This window comes from Mesoplodon densirostris, chromosome 1 (assembly GCF_025265405.1).
Source record: "Mesoplodon densirostris isolate mMesDen1 chromosome 1, mMesDen1 primary haplotype, whole genome shotgun sequence".
Lineage (NCBI taxonomy): Eukaryota > Metazoa > Chordata > Mammalia > Artiodactyla > Ziphiidae > Mesoplodon > Mesoplodon densirostris.
In genome coordinates, this window is record NC_082661.1 from 85,460,324 (window position 1) to 85,477,763 (window position 17,440).

General features: G+C 41.7%; 1 protein-coding gene across 4 annotated transcripts in view; it reads right to left on the reverse strand.

The window, feature by feature from the left end:
* PDE5A (phosphodiesterase 5A) overlaps window positions 1-17,071 on the reverse strand; it is a 140,812-nt gene extending 123,741 nt beyond the window's left edge. Inside the window, exon 1 of one of the 4 annotated variants that reach the window (XM_060105484.1) lies at window positions 16,978-17,071. Coding sequence is in view for 2 of the 4 variants with exons in the window: in XM_060105455.1 (XP_059961438.1) it covers window positions 16,665-16,786 (122 nt within the window). In the remaining 2 variants the exon portion in view is untranslated. Of the gene's footprint in view, window positions 1-15,091; window positions 15,233-15,998; window positions 16,076-16,664 lie in introns of those variants that run through there. The other 3 variants (XM_060105455.1, XM_060105475.1, XM_060105465.1) reach the window with 3 other exon arrangements.
* Between the last annotated feature and the right edge of the window lie 369 nt (window positions 17,072-17,440).

Below are 17,440 nucleotides of genomic sequence, written 5' to 3' on the forward strand. Positions count from 1 at the left end.
CAAACAAAGTAAACCATAACATCTTAACTACCCTACTTGGCTTCTCACTGAATTGAGAATAAAACTCAAACTCTTTCAATCCCTTACCATAGACCCTCTCACCCATGCCTCCCTGATGCTCCTTAAGTACGTCAGGCTGCTCCCAGTCTGGAAAGCTCTCCTCACCTGCACCTGGTTGACCACAGCCTCCTCACCTCCTGTGCAGACAGGTCTTCCCTGATCACTCCACCTCAGGTGGCGCCGACACGTTATGTTCTCCCCCCACGCTATCTGTATTCTTACTATCATCTATTCTTCTGGTTTATTAATCTGTTGGTTTATTGCCTCCTCCGATGAGATGTAAATTTCATACTTGTCCGTCTTCTTCATGACTGCATTCCTGTACTTAGGAAACACCGGCCACATACTAAGTCCTTGATAAATATTTGAGTGAAGTGAATGAATAAATAAATGAAGACTCCTAAATCACCTGCATTAAAAGGGACAACAGTCTTTTGAAAATGTGAATGCTGATATATTTGTTATAGAAAATCAACATTGTGTTTTAGCTATTAATGTTCATCACCCCTTGGATGTAAGCCTCATAACTGACCATGGCTAATTTACCCTCATATATCCTGTAGGGCCTAATATATGTCTTAAACAGAGCCAGTGTCCAAAAATTCTTCGTTAGGTGTTTTGTATTATTATATTTCATAGTCTCACAAGTGTTGTATTTCTAGATATTCTCTTGGAGAGATGAACTCAGTATTAAATGACACAGGAACAGTAGACCTGGTATATTCAGTGATTCAATCAACAATTTTTATTAATCACCAGTCATGGGGGAAAGGGTTTTCTCATGACCACATTATTGATTATCTGAGTCCCTGTAGATATATCCCTGTGTATGGAAAACATATGTTATCATAACGTCAAAACAATCACTTATAAACCAACCGTAAATAAAATTAAATCATCTCTCACACCTCTCTCCCTTCAGGCATCCCTTGACGTTTTGCAGCGCATGACCTATGTGGCTGTATGAAGTGGCCGTCCTTCCTAAGACTAATATCTATCATCTCCTGTTGATTGTTTTTTAATACTTCAATCTCTGCAAATACAAATCACCTGCAAACTGAAATTTAAACTCTTATGTAAGATACAGAATTTCTAGCAGTAAACCAAAGTGATGTTGGAGAACTATTCTAATATTACATAAAGTCACTGATAATTAAGGGTTAAGCTCAATAAAAAAACTGCTAACAATCAAAAAATTAAAAAACAGCATGGATCATGACATAAAAAATACCTGAAAAGAGAATTCTATTCAAATAACTGCATTCTAGATTAAGAAGGGCTGCTGGAAAAACTGATGACATCTTCAAATATTAATTTTAAAAACCTATATTTGGGGAAAAAGACTCTCTTTATGATCCTGCTGCAAATGTCAAATAAGAAGTAAAGATATTGGTAAATGGCATAGTCTTGCCAGAAAATTGTGTATTTTACAAATTAGCTTGGAGTTTTCATTATAATCGAAATTTTACTAAGTCCAAAATAAGGTAAATTTACTTTCATAACCTGTGGTTCCATTTTTCAAGATAAAGTTCCAATCAAAACCTTTTCACTGATATTTTTCGGTTTTAACTGGATTCACTGTTAAGTGTCTTTTTTCTCTAGAATGGATTATTCTCATGAAGGTCCTTGAGAGTGCCAGGCGCTAACTAGGCTGGGCACCAGGGATACAGGAGTGAGCGAGCCCAGACCTCCCCTCCCTAAACTGAAGCTTACATTGTGTCCAGAAGTGAATTTATACACGTACTGAATTCGCTGTCATATGAAGTTATACGTAACTGCATGTGAATGAAGAAAGATGGAAAGATGAACGTGTCAAATACGAGGGTAAATATACCAGATGAGATTCAAGAAACCTGGCTGGTAGCTCTGACTGGAGCAAATCACTTCTATGGCCTGAGACAGGATTTCTATTTTCCCTTCTTTCTCTTCCTTGAGTCTATGAGATTTTGAAAAGTATTTACATGAGTGATACTGGAAGGAAAAAAAGCACCATTTTATTCAAACCTGGTGAGGCAGGCACTAACAATCCTACTTTCTCAATTATGCAGCTAAATTAAATGGCTGAACCAAATACATTCTGCTGGCTGGCAGCAAAATCAGGAATCAAATCTAGGTCTCCTATTCCAAGTCTTACAGCCTGTAAGACTATAAAAGTTCCCAGAACATCAATGTTTGTCATGAAGATACTTCATACTGTCTAGCTGCCTCTGAAAGAGTCAACAATCAAATTTAAACACACAAGGCATAGAGAGAATAAAATCACTTACAATACACATTCTCTAACTTAATTCTTTCCATCCAGATCGTAAAAACCACTGAGGTAAAAACACTGCCCCAAGGGACTCAGAGAACAAATGTTCTTAAGGATTGTGTCCTGAAAAATATCTAACTGAATCCCATGCCTATGTTTCTCTGAAAACAGGTCATGGTTTATAAACCTGAAATGATGCACTGAAAAGATGTATAATAAACGTGTTCAAGAGAAGAGTAATTCTCAGGGATGCTAGATTTAGCGAATAAAAATACTGGATACCCAGTTAAAACTGAGTTTCAGATAAACAATGAATAATTTTTTAATATAAGTAGAATCTCAAATTCAAATTGTACAGGTGTCCTGTATTTTAGCTGGCCACACTAGTCGTTCGATATTCTGTTTTTCCCAACTGAAATTATTGGCAGATAGACAACAAAGAAAAGGTAGGTTCTATGGAGCATACTAATGAGCTCCAGGCTATCAAACCACTAATACTAATTTTATCATCGAAAGAGCACAAAGGATCCTGTGTACCACACTGTGATCCTGTGTATGATAACTGAACCTTTTGAAAGCTCTTGGATTAATAATTTGTGGCATAAAATTCTTAAATCAAGGCCTTTTCATTTTACTGTCCAAACCATACCATATATTTAATAGAGAAAAATACAAACTGCAATCTACTTATAAAAGGGAGGTTGACTAATTGCTAAAAATTCTTGGGACTTACAAAGCACCCCGAGAAGTTGTGTTTTTCAGCCATAAATCCAAAATTCCAATCATTATTCTAGCATTTGCTGCCAATGGGATTTGTGACCAGTGGCAAACAATTTTCTTCTTCTGAGTTTCAATTTCATCCTCTACATAATAGGTGAAACACTGCCTGTTCTACCTTCTTCATGAAGTGCAAGGTGCTGACTGTCTTCAGCAGAGTATAAAGTCAAGAATACCAAACTGGCCATCAGGAAACAACTCTAGTTCCAACTATAAGAATACACAGATGTGAGGCTGAACCAATCACAACTTCTCTGGAGGTCATTTTCTCCAGAGTACAAGTCCTTCATTATAAAAATGGTCAGCTGTATGAACAGGTCATGAAGACTCCCACAACTTCTCATGTTATCAATAGGCCAGTAGGTGGTGATTATTAGTTTGGTCAACTCCTGTCACCTCCTTTTGCCCCTCATCTCCTTTCCCATTTTCAAACAGGGGAAAGACTTCTTACTGCTTCACTCACCACACAGGGTTGATGTCTGAGACAAGTTATAAAAGGCATGTGGGGCTTCCCTGGTGGTGCAGTGGTTAAGAGTCCGCCTGCCAATGCAGGGGACATGGGTTTGAGCCCTGGTCCAGGAAGATCCCACATGCAGTGGAGCAACTAAGCACGTGTGCCACAACTACTGAGCCTGAGCTCTAGAGCCTGCAAGCCACAACTACTGAGCCCATGTGCCACAACTACCAAAGCCCACGTGCCTAGAGCCTGTGCTCTGCAACGAGAAGCTGCCACAATGGGAAGCCCGCACACCGCAACGAAGAGTAGCCCCCTGCTTGACGCAACTAGAGAAAAGCCCACGAGCAGCAACGAAGACCCAACACAGCCAAAAATAAATAAATAAATAAATAGATAAATAAATAAAATTTTAAAAAAAGAAAAAGAAAATGCATGTGGAAGTATTTCAAAATCTCTTCCATATTTTTAAGATGTTGCTATCTCCTAGACCCTTAGTACTCATTCCAATGGAGACGTAGGGCTGGGGTAAAGAGCAATGGCTGTTCATTTCCTCATAAAGTTCAGCCAAGAGAATCAGAGAAAGTGAGGGGGAAAGAGGTCGTGTTCCAGGTGGTATGGGTCCACAGGCCGAGTGGGTCTAATAGCATTTGGAAATAGGCTGGCTACATGCATCCTGAGCATTCAAAGTCCTTGTCCAAAGCAGATACTGCAGATTGTCATTTATTATAGAATCCCACTAAGTTTTTCCCCTAAATAGAAGAGTTATTACATCATAACTCTCCATAAGTTACATCCTAGCCATTTGAGCAGAAAGAATGAAATGGATGCAAGTTCCACAAAGGTATTTTACCCTCTGCTTCAAGCGCTAATAACTTAGAGACTCTGCTTTCATGTATAAGCAAGTCCTTGTTAACTGTCCTGCAATCACAAGCAGAGCGGCCCTCTTGAAGTCTTTGAGTTGATTTAACTTTTACAAGGCAGTTAATGAAAAACAATAGGCCCTGGACACTTGAAATAAGGCCATGGCCAAGGCAAATATAATAAAAATCAATGCCGAGAATTTATAATCGATGACAAGATCCTGATGTTTAACATCCCATCCAAATCATTCCTTCTCACCAAGATCTGTTTTATTATCCTCCATTTATTTCCTTCCATATTTTATTACACAAAAAATTGCTTACCTCATAAATGAGTTGTATTATATATCTTTTTAAAATGGGTAAATTCAATTTAGTTTTGTTTTTAAACTTTTACAATATGTCTTAAAATAACTAGAGAAACCCTGGAGGGTACCAGAATCAATGCTGGGAGTTATTCCTCTCAGGTAACATGCATGTGAAAACCACCTGTGGTTTCAAACTTGTGGGTACCACAGCTGCTGCTCAGGGCTCACTAAGGAACGCTTTCCCATACTGAGCAAGTAACGAACCCAAAAGATTGATATTAATTAGACACCAGGAAATAAAGCCAAGATAAAAACGTGTCATGAGTTTACCATAAATGTGACTTGGATTTTAAATCTCAACTCTTTTAAAACAATGAATCCTTGGGATTCCCTGGTGGCGCAGTGGTTGAGAGTCCGCCTGCCGATGCAGGGGACACGGGTTCGTGCCCCGGTCTGGGAAGATCCCACATGCCGTGGAGCGGCTGGGCCCGTGAGCCATGGCCGCTGAGCCTGCGGATCCAGAGCCTGTGCGCCGCAACGGGAGAGGCCACAACAGTGAGAGGCCCGCGTACCACCCCCCCTCAAAAAACAACAACAACAACAACAATGAATCCAATCAGAAGTTTACTGTCTTAATATTCTACTTTACTGAAGACCCTTGCAGCTCAAACTGTCCATGCAATGCTGATTTAATATAAAAATCAGTGTCATGAGGAATAACATTTAACATATTTTATTTTCATGAGGCTTCTTTATAGCACTAACAGCACTGCATTCTTCAAGACAGTGCTTCAATGTGGGTGGAGCACTCTACAAAACTAAATGAGTTCATGCACTCAAAAGGCCAGGCGGCCAGGTTCTAGCAGCTGCTGCAGGAAAAGGCTGAGCTTGACATTTCCATTGTCAGACATTTGGGGTCTTGAGACCAGGGTCTTTAGCCTCTTCCTGAGTTAAATTCCTCATGACATTAAATCTATGAGTCTTTGCATTGCTTCCATTAACAGTGATACTGAACTTCAGTAGAAAATGGTGGGTAAGGGCCCTAGGTGGGACAGACTTAGGCTTCAACTCCAGAGCTGCTTCTAAGATAAGACCTCAGGTGCATTATTTACTCTCTCTATAAGATGGAGATAATGGCATTAACCCTCACAGGCTTCTTAAGAAAATTAAGGGAAATCATGCCTATAGAGTGATAGCACAGAGTCTGGTACACAGTATTTAATATGTGATAGTTACTGTTTTTAAGTTAATTGAACATTTTTTTTTGGCCGTGCCACATGGACTGCAAGATCTTAGTTCCTAGACTGGGGATTGAACCTGGGTCCTTGGCAGTGAAAGCAATGAGTTCTAAACACTGGGCCACCAGGGAATTCCCAAGTTAATCGAACATTAACTGGAATATATTTTCAAAAGCAATTAATTTTTTTGTAAAAATAAAAATAATTTATTCATGGGTTTCTACAGAATAATGATGTTAGCCATTGTTTCTTTTTAAGCTCCTAGTTTAAAAGCACTAATTTCTCTATAGAAACACTTGTGCAAAAAAAAAAAAAATGTTTTAATGTTGGTATTTTCTCAAATTAGAATTGAAAAAACATAGACTCCTTAGACCAATAACCACACTTACATATGACAAATTTTCTGAATAACACATAAAGATTAAGAGCTGAACATGTAGTTGAGAAAAATCACTTTCTATTACTACTCAGAACTTAATTTTAAAAAATAAGTTATAGAATTTGGGGGACGATTTTTTCAAAATATCACAGATATAATAAAACTGTTTGACAACAGATATGATATACAACTAATTATCTATAATAAAAACCAGGGCTTCCCTGGTGGCGCAGTGGTTGAGGGTCCGCCTGCCGACGCAGGGGACGCGGGTTCGTGCCCCGGTCCGGGAGGATCCCACATGCCGCGGAGCAACTAAGCCCGTGAGCCATGGCCACTGGGCCTGCACGTCCGGAGCCTGTGCTCCGCAACGGGAGAGGCCACAACAGTGAGAGGCCCGCGTACCGCAAAAAAAAAAAAAAAAACAAACAAAAAAAACATAGCAATATTTCATAATAACCATAATTCTAAACTGGAGAATGAGTTTAATACTTGATAAAACAATGCTTCAACACTCTGCTACAAGAGATCTGGGGATTAAAGTTGATCCATTTTAGTTCCTACCCAAGGGGGCTTACTTGGGGGAATTCTGTAAGTAGGTTGATGCCTGGGTCTCAAGGAGGTTACCCTGGAACAGTAACATTTGGGGAGATTTGCAGAGTGCCTCAAACAAAACAGAGGAAAAAGTTGCAAGCCCTGAATGATCCACAAAACACAATGCATGATCGTGATTTTTAAGTCTCCTATTAAAACTTCACCCCTTTCTCTTTCTCTCCAGTGCTTTTTTCATCATTCATATGAATTAACCACTAAAACCAGAATTACAAAGAGTGTGTTAGTTTCCTGTCTAAAAAGGGATGGTTGATAATTTATATGGAAATGTGCTTTATCTGTAGGAAAAACATAAAAATAACTCACATAAAATATAATGTTAGATATTTCTCCTGCTCTTGGATCCTTATTTTACACAGTTCTAGCTGCGTTGTTTGTAAAATTTGACCTAGATCCACCACTCACACTTGGAAAATACTTAAAGGAAACTATTCAATCTAAGAAGTTGATACTCTGCTCCTCTGGTGAGAATCAAGAATGCTTAGAGCTGAAAGAGATTTTTAAACTTATTTATGAATTTCTTTGCCTTGATTTCTCACCCCCTCCTACCTCCCATTTTAAAGCCAAGGTTTATTAACCTGGGCCAGTCACAAAGCTTGGGACACAGTCGGGAGGTCTGGACTCCCATTCCAATTCCCTTTCCAGTACCTTACACAATCCACAAAAAGTTCTGTTTAAACCATTAATAAGAATTCATCTAAAAAATGAGAAGGACACAAAGTCTATTAAACCCCTGTTCTGTTGTTCTAATTCCCACTTACCAGAATAAGGGGATGACTCTCAAAGTTTGCAATTATAATTAAGGTACTGATGATTCTCAAGGTAAAATAAATAGTAACCTACTGAAAATCACTCTATAGAAGATAAGGAAATACATATTAGTTCCTTTAAATTTCTTAAGAACCCTAGAAGTAAATGCTATTATTCCCATTTTACAGAGAAAGCAAATAAAGTACCTAAAGGTCATACTTTTAAGAAAGAGGTAGTTCTGGGGTTGAAGCTTAAATCTATCCTATCTGGGGCCCTTAACCACCATAAATTGAAGCAAATTTTAAAGCGTTCAGAACAGTGGCTCCCAACCAAGTAGTGGTGCCAGCTTTTGGGGGCATTTGGAAGTGTGTGTCACAATAATCAGGTGCTCCTGACATTTAGTGTCTGGTGCCCAGGGATGTTAAACATCCTGTAATATGTTGAACAGTTTCTCACAACAACAAAAAGTATCACTACCAAATGCCAAACAGCATCCCCTTTAAGAAGCAATGGTTTACTCTAATGGAAAAGAATACGAAAAAGATTAATCACTTTGCTGTAAACCTGAAACTAACACAACATTGTAAATCAACTATACTTCAATTAAAAAAAAAGAAAAAATGCAACAGTTTAGAAGAATAAAAGATTAACCTACTATAACAGTGTATCAAATGAAACAGGGGCTATCTGGGACACCTCCAAGTGATTCCTCCAATAATCTCTACTCTGATGTTACAGTGAGTAGTTCCCTTGCTTCTGGCATGGATTAGAGACAAATGCTGTCTCAAGTTATTTAATGTTCCCAAGTTTTCTCCAGCTATGAAAACATCTGAGAAGCTTACTGGGACCAAATATAAATAAAATGCAGAACTGCTTCACATGGTTTTACATTCAAATTTGACCAAGAGTTGGAAGAGAAATGTTTTGTAATTTTCCATGCATTCACAATCACATGTATGGAAAATGTTCCTTAAAGGAAAACTTACTTGCATCTGAAAGAAAACCTAATAACCAAAATCTATGCTGTAAATATGTAAACCGATTTGTTTAGCAGCTTAGAGATGGGAAAGATTGGACTAGATTGGCATGGCCCAATCAATATGAGGTAAGAGAAGCCCTGAGAGTCCAGAGCAATTATGTTTTGAAGATCTGTAGTTTTTCTATGGAAATGCTTTAATTTTGCGTTTTCACACTAATGACAATTAAAACCAAAAAAAAAAAAAAAAGTAAAAGATGTATACTTTAAATTACTGGGATGACCACCTTATAATCAAATACTATCCTGCAATTTTAGCAGTCAAGTTTATATTTGTATTTACAATCACACTGCCGCCCAATGGTTCTGGGATAAAGAGAAAATAAAAGAGGTAGATTTAATATGTAAATGTGCTTTCAAGCCAAATAAAAACCAAAACCTCGTGTATTGTGCTATAGGACTAAAAGTTTCATGATTGTTATGAGAGACCCAGTGGAAGAAATGAATCATCACAAGGCAACTGTAGCAAAGGCAAGCTGACCTTACCAGACCCCCCTGCATCCCAATCAGTGCCACATTCACTCTACAAGTATGATTTAATGAATGTTGTCAATTTGCATTTGGCTAGAGTTTTATCATTTTATTCATAATTAACTTATACATTTATTTTGATATTACAGTTGCATAAATGCTATGATTAAATTATACCTACTCTTAAGAATTCCTCATTTAACTCACATTAAAATGAAGGAAAGTCGGGCCTCCCTGGTGGCGCAGTGGTTGAGAGTCCGCCTGCCGATGCAGGGGATACGGGTTCGTGCCCCGGTCTGGGAGGATCCCATATGCCGCGGAGCGGCTGGGCCCGTGAGCCGTGGCCGCTGGGCCTGCGCGTCCGGAGCCTGTGCTCCGCAACAGGAGAGGCCACGGCAGTGAGAGGCCCACATACCGCAAAAAGAAAAAAAAAAAAAAAAAATGAAGGAAAGTCAATACTAGGTATGGCAGATATCTGGAACTTCTGGATGCACTCACATCACTTTCTTTTGGGAATTCCCCTCCCCCTCCCCCCCCCCCCACTGACATATCACACTATGGGTTACCTGCCCCAGCAAAGTAGTGAGACAACCCTATTCTTTCCGACACAATGACTGGCCCAGAGCAGGCAAATGATGCAAGCAAGGCCAAATAATTTTGAGAGGGCTGATATGGATAAGAAGGTACTTTTCAAACATGAGAAATTTAAGACCCACATAAACTTGCCAAGAAGAAACTTTTCCAGCTCACGAAGAAAGCCTACTGGAGAATAAAGCCGATGCAGCATAGGGCCAAAAGGACAGATGGAGGGAGGGAGGGAGGGTAGGAGGGAGGGAGGGAGGGAGGAAGACAGATTAGATAGACATACAGACAAAAAGAATGTTGACAAGATTATTTCACACCCAAACCAATCTCCAGGAACGTCAATCATGTGAGTTAATTATGTATGAGTTCAAGTTGAGTTTTTGTCACTTGTGACCAAAAGCTTTTTAACTGAGATACTGGGGATCAATAAGAATGTCCTTCTTGGGCTTCCCTCGTGGCGCAGTGGTTGAGTCCGCCTGCCGATGCAGGGGACGTGGGTTCGTGCCCCGGTCCGGGAAGATCCCACATGCTGAGGAACGGCTGGTCCTGGCCGCTGAGCCTGCGCATCTGGAGCCTGTGCTCTGCAACAGGAGAGGCCACAACAGTGACAGGCCCGCATACCGCAAAAAAAAAAAAAAAAAAAAAGAATGTCTTTCTTTAACAGGGGAACATTACTTAAATTTGAAAGACACTGAACTACATGATCTCCTCCAACTCTAAAGTTCAAAGATCCTGTGTGTGTTTTAATTATTTCATCAGCTTAAAAAATCAGGATCTGTATATGTATAGCTGATTCACTTTGCTATAAAGCAGAAACTAACACACCACTGTAAAGCAATTATACTCCAATAAAGATGTTAAAAAGGAAAAAAAAATCAGGATCTTTTCTTATGACCTCAGTATACTTATTCAACAGAAAGTAGAAGGATGTTTTTTTAAAAATAATTATTACCAGGGATATGATATCAGGTAGGGATCTTTTCTCTCCCAAATTTAGATGTAACAAAATTATTCAGAGAAGACAATTTGCAAAAAGTTAGTCTTACTTTATAATTCAGAATCAAGAGAAAGGTCTCAAAGAACACAGAAGTTAACAATGGCACCTAAGACTTCATAAAGCATGTTCACTACAAACTACAAATGGGGCACATGGATATATATATCTCCATATATATGGCTTTTTAAAAGCTTTTTAGAATATTCATCAGAATGATTCTTATGAACTTAACACTCAGTTTTCTTTACCTGCCTTAAATATTTAGTTGGCAATAAGTATAAATTCCTACCAGTTAGAGAAAATGAATAAAGCACTCACACCATGAAAAAAAATATGATTCAAAATAAAATGAGAATACCAAGTCGGTAAATAAGATTACAGAGCTAAATAGCAAATGAATGACTCACGTGGAAAGATTTTCTTCAATTTTTATTCTTAGGTTGTAATTCACAGGCACTTTTTTTTTTTTTCACTGAGAACCTGATTTAACAGATATTTCCAAGGCCACATCAATTAGTTATAACATTGGTCAACTGAATCTACATCTGTCCAGCTAAAGTAATCTCACAGGAAGTCCTGCAAAGTCAGTAGCTAGTCTGCATTCTAAACTCAAAAATTAGTCATTTTTCAACCCTCCAATATCAATCAACTCAGTGATTTATTTAATTGCCCTGCAATCCTTACCAAAGGCTTTTATCCTAAGATGAGTTTCTATCCTACAATTAGCCCTGAGAACAAAGAAAAAAATCTAACTCAACATAACAGTTACAGGTTTAATAAATTGTTAGCTTGAAAAATATTTGGGGGACAAACTAATAAATACCAAGCACTTTTTTAAAAGTCTTTTCAAGTATGAAAGAGCTCTTTCCCAAGCATTATTAAAATGTAGCAGGAAGTTCAAGCAGTTTTAAGTTAATTCATGTTTTCAAATATAGAGGAAGGGAAGCAACTTAGTAAGACATACTCTCTGTAATCAGATAAGGGTGAAGGTACAAACTTTACCCATACAACTTGAAAGCACTTTCAAATATTTTAAAAGAAATGATATCAGAGACCAGATTCAAGTCATTTCTTTAGGTGGAACTATTTAAAAAGGAAATTTTGTTGCACAACATAATCAAAATGCTAAAAACTGCTCATCTTTAGGTACTGAAGACGATATTAAGAAAATATTGGCAATTCCAATAGATCTTCAGATCAAACTGAAAAAAAAAGCTACTGAATTGTACCACAAGCCTATTTAAGTGTTATACTAAGCAAATAGATTTATTTTGAATGACTAATTGCAATGCATTAGTTGTACCACAGTTTTAGGAATCATGATCTTGTATTGGGGGCTTTAAAAATGGAACTGAATATGAAACTTGAGAACACTAGTGATAGAAGAGCAATGAGAAACATCATTTCAGGGGCTCCTATGGATTCTTCCAGATTCAATTCTATCCAAATTCAATCCACATGAGTACTTTTAGGGCACTAAAAGGTACCTTCGAGCTGGCTATAAGGACCCTGGTTATAAGCAATACAAGGATAAAAGGACATTATTACACCAGAATTACCATAATGAAAATATTAGAAATAATATCAAAGCCAGACTGAGTCAATACCCACAGGATTTGATTAACTTCATCACTAGTGACTGCTTAACAAAATATGCTTAACAAATCATGTCTGAAAATTGTGAGTTTATATTCCTATATGATCACAGAAACAATCATTTTTAAGATTGAATAGCAATATTTATTTTACACCTATCATCTGACTTTAAGATAATATCTTGCAAAAAAAAGTTACAGCTTTTAGAGATGAGAAAAAATAAGGAAAGAAGGAAAGAAAGAAAGAAAGAAAGAGAAAGAAAGAAAAGAGAAAGAAAGAAAGAAAGAATCCCAAACTCAGGACCTGGAACATCAACTAATTCACCACAGCTTTGCAGTGTCAAATAAAAGGTCTATCATTGAAAACTACATGCGAGTGTAAAACTTCTGTTTCTGGACTTTGATCCAAGTGGCCATAAAAAGTTTTCCTCGCTTAGTATCTCCTATTTCCAGTATATGCCAAATATTCTCAAGCTTTTGTCTAGTACAAAACAAAGCAATAAAAAGTTAATCATATTACCTCTACAATTCTAAATGATCTAAAACATCCATGCACAATCACAGAGCTGATTAGTAACTAATGAAAGGTAAGTTATTCTAATAAGCTGTCAAGAATAACAACAGCTGTTAAAGTGGCATTAGCACCAGAAAGGCTTCATCTGTGAATGCACAAGCATTAAAGCCCTTAATGAACACAGCATCTCAAACTCGTAGGACTGTAAAGTTTTCTATGATAGCGAGGGTGGAGGTTTTCCATAGGTTTTAGTTACTAGTCTCAAAGTAATTTTTATGCCTATAGATTATGTTACAAATTCTTCAACTGACACTCTCAAAATTCGCTTAAACAGGTTTTGATTGCTGAAAAGCATCTATTTGTGGGCTGCAAGCTATAGCGTTTAAGGAGGTGCTTAGCTCTGTATTTGAAGATAATTATAGGAAACAATGTAATACAGCAGCAATAATTGCTTTCAAGGTCTACCAAAATTCACAGGTGTTTAAATGAGAGTTTAGTGCCAGAACCTTCCTTCTATTCAGTGACTACTATTGAGTGCAGACCATTCAGTTTGGGGAGAGAATAGAGAAGCATGCATGAATGTCAAACAACAATTAAGGTAGAAATAGTACTATCAGTGAGACTGTTTACAGGCACAGATGGCCAATCTCAGTGAATTCAAATTTATTTAAAATCTTAAAACTCGTCAAATGCCTCTACAGAGCTATTCTGTTGCATGGGTTTCCTGAATCACATACAGTATTCATTTTTTACACTGTGTAACAAAAGGGAAAAAAGCAAAGTAATGTGATCTTCTTGTTAAAGCAAACAAACAAACAAACAAATGACTTAGCTGTAAAGTTAAGGTGTCTGTAATAAGATTTGACCACAACCATGTGAATCACAACGTGTTCAGCAGGTTGGCCTTTTTATAATCAACTAGTGCCCAATCTCTGATTCTTATTTTAAGTTTCCAGTTAATGCCATCAAATATAAGCCCAAACTGGAATACTGTTTCTTGAAAAACCTCTGGCTACGCTAAGACTTAGATTATATTCTTCACACTGACAACTTTCAGCACCTTGTAACTCCTAAAATTGAGGGCCTGCCCTACTCTTGAATGTCTTACACTTTCATTTTCCGGCTTACACTCAACATAAACTCTTATCTCAAGATTATATACACACACACATATATCACAGAAAGGGTTCAGCCTCTTGTCAACATCAACTGTAATATAAAAACCCTAAATGAAGAAAAAAGCTTTTAATAGAGTCTCAGATGGTCTAAATTTTACACTAAGCAGTGTACTTTTGAGAATTGGGATTTTAATCCTATGCTACTTGGGAAAAAAAGTAATGTGAAAAGAAATGTAACTTAACTCATTCAATTTATTTTCCAAAAAAAAAGTAACTCAAAGTTTTGGCAGGCTCTCAAAGTGAAGTGTTTTTATGTATGTGTTAAAACCTACTGCCAAACAATCCCAAGTTTATGTCTTTAAAGGGGGGGAGACAAAGGACATTTACGCTGATTTTAAAATAAGTAATTCTGTTCTTTCTTAATAATCTGCCTGAAGAACATCTCTAAAGAACATCCCCCTACACATTTAAAATATCAGCCCAGTTCTCCTGCCCATTCCCCATTCTACGCGCTATAGTTCATTAAGGGCGGAAGAGTGGAAGTGTGCAAGGGTGAAAGCAAACCGGGGACAGATGGCCTCGGAGGAGGTGACCTCTAAAAACTGTTGGCTCCCAGCAATCGATAATTCCAGACCTAGATGGTCTTAGTGCCTCACTCCCAACTCGCAGAACAGTCCTCTTCGAAAAGAAACCACTTTCCATTCAGGGTTTATCCTCTGGTTGCTCCAGATTTAGGATTTTGATAGAAGGCGAAAACGGCGAACAGGATTTTAAAAGGAGGGCGGAGTAATTAAACAGAAGAGAAGATTTGCGCCGAAGCCACCGCCTCTATTAAAAACCTCCGAAAGTGATCAAATCAACACCAACTCTGACCGTTCGTTAGAAGACGCGGAGTTAAAAAGAGCCCCATCTAAGACCTCAAAGTATTACATCCACAGGAAAGTAAAGGAAGACAAAAATCTCATAAAGTCCATTTTCAGTGAAGAGTCGCCCCGCCGGTGTGACCCGGGTGCCACCCCCCAGCACCCGGCCCCCACCGCGCCCCCGGGGAGAGTGGGAAAGACGGAGAGATGCTGAAGGAAGTACCTTGTTTTGTCCCCAAAGGGCAACATAGCAAACGTGGTGAGTTGGAGGTGCAGATCAGGCGGCCTCGACGGACCCTGGACTCCAGGAGGCGCCGGGGGGCGACGACGTGCCCAGGTGAGGACGGTGACTCGAAGCCGGCTCCCCTACCGCCCCCGCGGTCGCGCCACCGCCCGCCGCCGCCCGTTCGCCCCGCGCTGTCCCGCCCCCTGGCTGGGAGCGCCCGCCCGAGTCGCAGCGGCGCGCCGGCGAGTGGGAGCCCAGCGCCCAGCCCCGGCCGGCCCTTTCACCATCACCACCCCGCGTGCGTCTCCCTCCCGGCAAGGCGGCCAGCGTCAGCTGCCCGAAGGCCGCCGCCGGGAGCCGGCGAGGGCGAGGTTCGGGCCGCTTCTCCAAAGGGGTGCGTCTGGGAGTAAGCCCGAGGCCGAGCGCAGCAGCCTTGCCCGCGCCCCAGCTTCGCACCAACTCCTCCGGCTTCGGGGCACCCGCCCGCCACGCACTCTTCGTTCCACCCTCCTAGCCCCTCGGTTTCAGCCTCAATTCCTCTCCAAGTCTCCCGCGAGCGTTTCCCACGCGCGCCCCGACTGCTCGCTGCGCAGCCGCCTCCCAAAGGACAGGACCCCGCCTCCCAAAGGACAGGCTCCCTCCTCCCCGCCCTCCGCAGCAGCCTCCCCAGCGCTTGGCTCCGGACCAGGAAGAACTGGCCTCTGGGGTCGCCTCGGGCCGCGGGACCTGTCACCCGCCGGGGGCCGCTCTCCGCCGCGCCTCCCCACCGCCCTTTGTGTGCACGCCACGAACCCCTCCGCGGAGCCCGTTCGGCGGCGGTGCCGCCTTGCGCGCAAAAGCGAAGGAAAAGGGGAGCGCGGGACAACCAGGGGACTGGAAGGGGGCAAAAGGCGACAGCACTCACTTTGGGAAGGTTCCGGCATGTTGCTGCCTTTGGGCTTCTTCGTGGTCTCGCCGCTACCCTGGCTTCCCCGCCCCGCCAGGGCCGGGGCGAAGAGGGACGGGGGAGGAGCGGAGCCACAGGGAACGCGTTGGAAACGGTGCTTCCGGAGCTGCAGGGAAGGGGCTTAAAAACTGTTTTGGTTTCGCTAAGGAGATTTAGGGGAACCAGGAGGCTAGAGAAGGGCTAGAGGAAGGCCCGTGAGCGCAGCTTTATGAAAATAATCTCGCTCCCAGGGAATACCAGGGCTGCCCGTTTGTGTGTGTGTGTGTGTGTGTGTGTGTGTGTGTGTGTGTGTGTGTGTGTGTGTGTGTGTGTGTGTGTGTGTGTGTGTGTGTGTGTGTGTGTGTGTGTGTGTGTGTGTGTGTATGGGGGGGAGGTCGGCACGTTCAGTTTTGTATTTGAACTTTGTGAGCAAGTTGGATCGAATCCGACGGTTTTTCGACTGTACTCGCCTTAAAGTCGAGGTCTCCACACCGTAACAGGATCATGGCCCTACTTCAAAAGCAAAGGGCCTGAGAGTGGAGACGGTTTAATGGTTAACGAAGGGGAAAATTCAATAGGGGAGAGAGATTAGCCCCAGGTCACGCTCCATGGCCCGGCAGGGTCTTCCGTGGGTCCTCTTCTTACCTGGTGCCTTTCCTGACAAAGTAAGAGAAGGTAAAGTCCCAGTGATCGTCCAGCCACGCTTCGACCGAGTCCTGGTCCCACTGCTGCTGCGGCCGCCTGGAGCTGGGGCCGCTCCGCTCCATGATCGGCGCGGCACGTCTCTGTGGCTTGCTGGTGCTGATTTTACACCCCAGCTGGGGTCCCTCCCTTGAAGGAGCTGGACTCTGCCTCGAGACCCTCCCCGTTCGCCCTGCTCCAGTCCGGGCGGCTTTCGGCGAAGCTGCTCAGGCACCGGGCCACCCTTTTGCCGCGCCCCGCCTCTCCCGGTCCTCACCGCTCCCAGGTGTAGCAGGGTGCAGCAGCCCCGCGCTTTCCCTTGAGTCTGGCTGAGACTGGCTCTCGCAGTCTCTCGAGTCCCAAGATTCCGAGGCGGCCGCGGCGGCGACTGGCGAGCTCTCCGGAAGCCTAGTGGCCAGGACTAGAAAGATGCCAAGGCGGCCGCTGGGGTGCGCTGTGTGCCGAGCCAGCTCCAGAGGAGCGCGCAAAGGTGACTCTGGATGTGTTCGCTGGGCGTCCCGCTATCTAGGACAGGGAAGGTAGCGCTGTGGAGAACCATCCTAAGCCCAGAGAGCGGTAGCTGGGGTTATTTTCGTCCGAAAATGAGAGATGGTGGTAGCCCGGGCACTTTTCCTCAGGCCTGGGAGAACACTGACTGTCCCGCCTCACTTTCCACCAGCCCTGCGCACGGGTCTGGGAGGAGCGGGGACGCACCTTCCTCGGAGCTCAGCCAGCGTAGT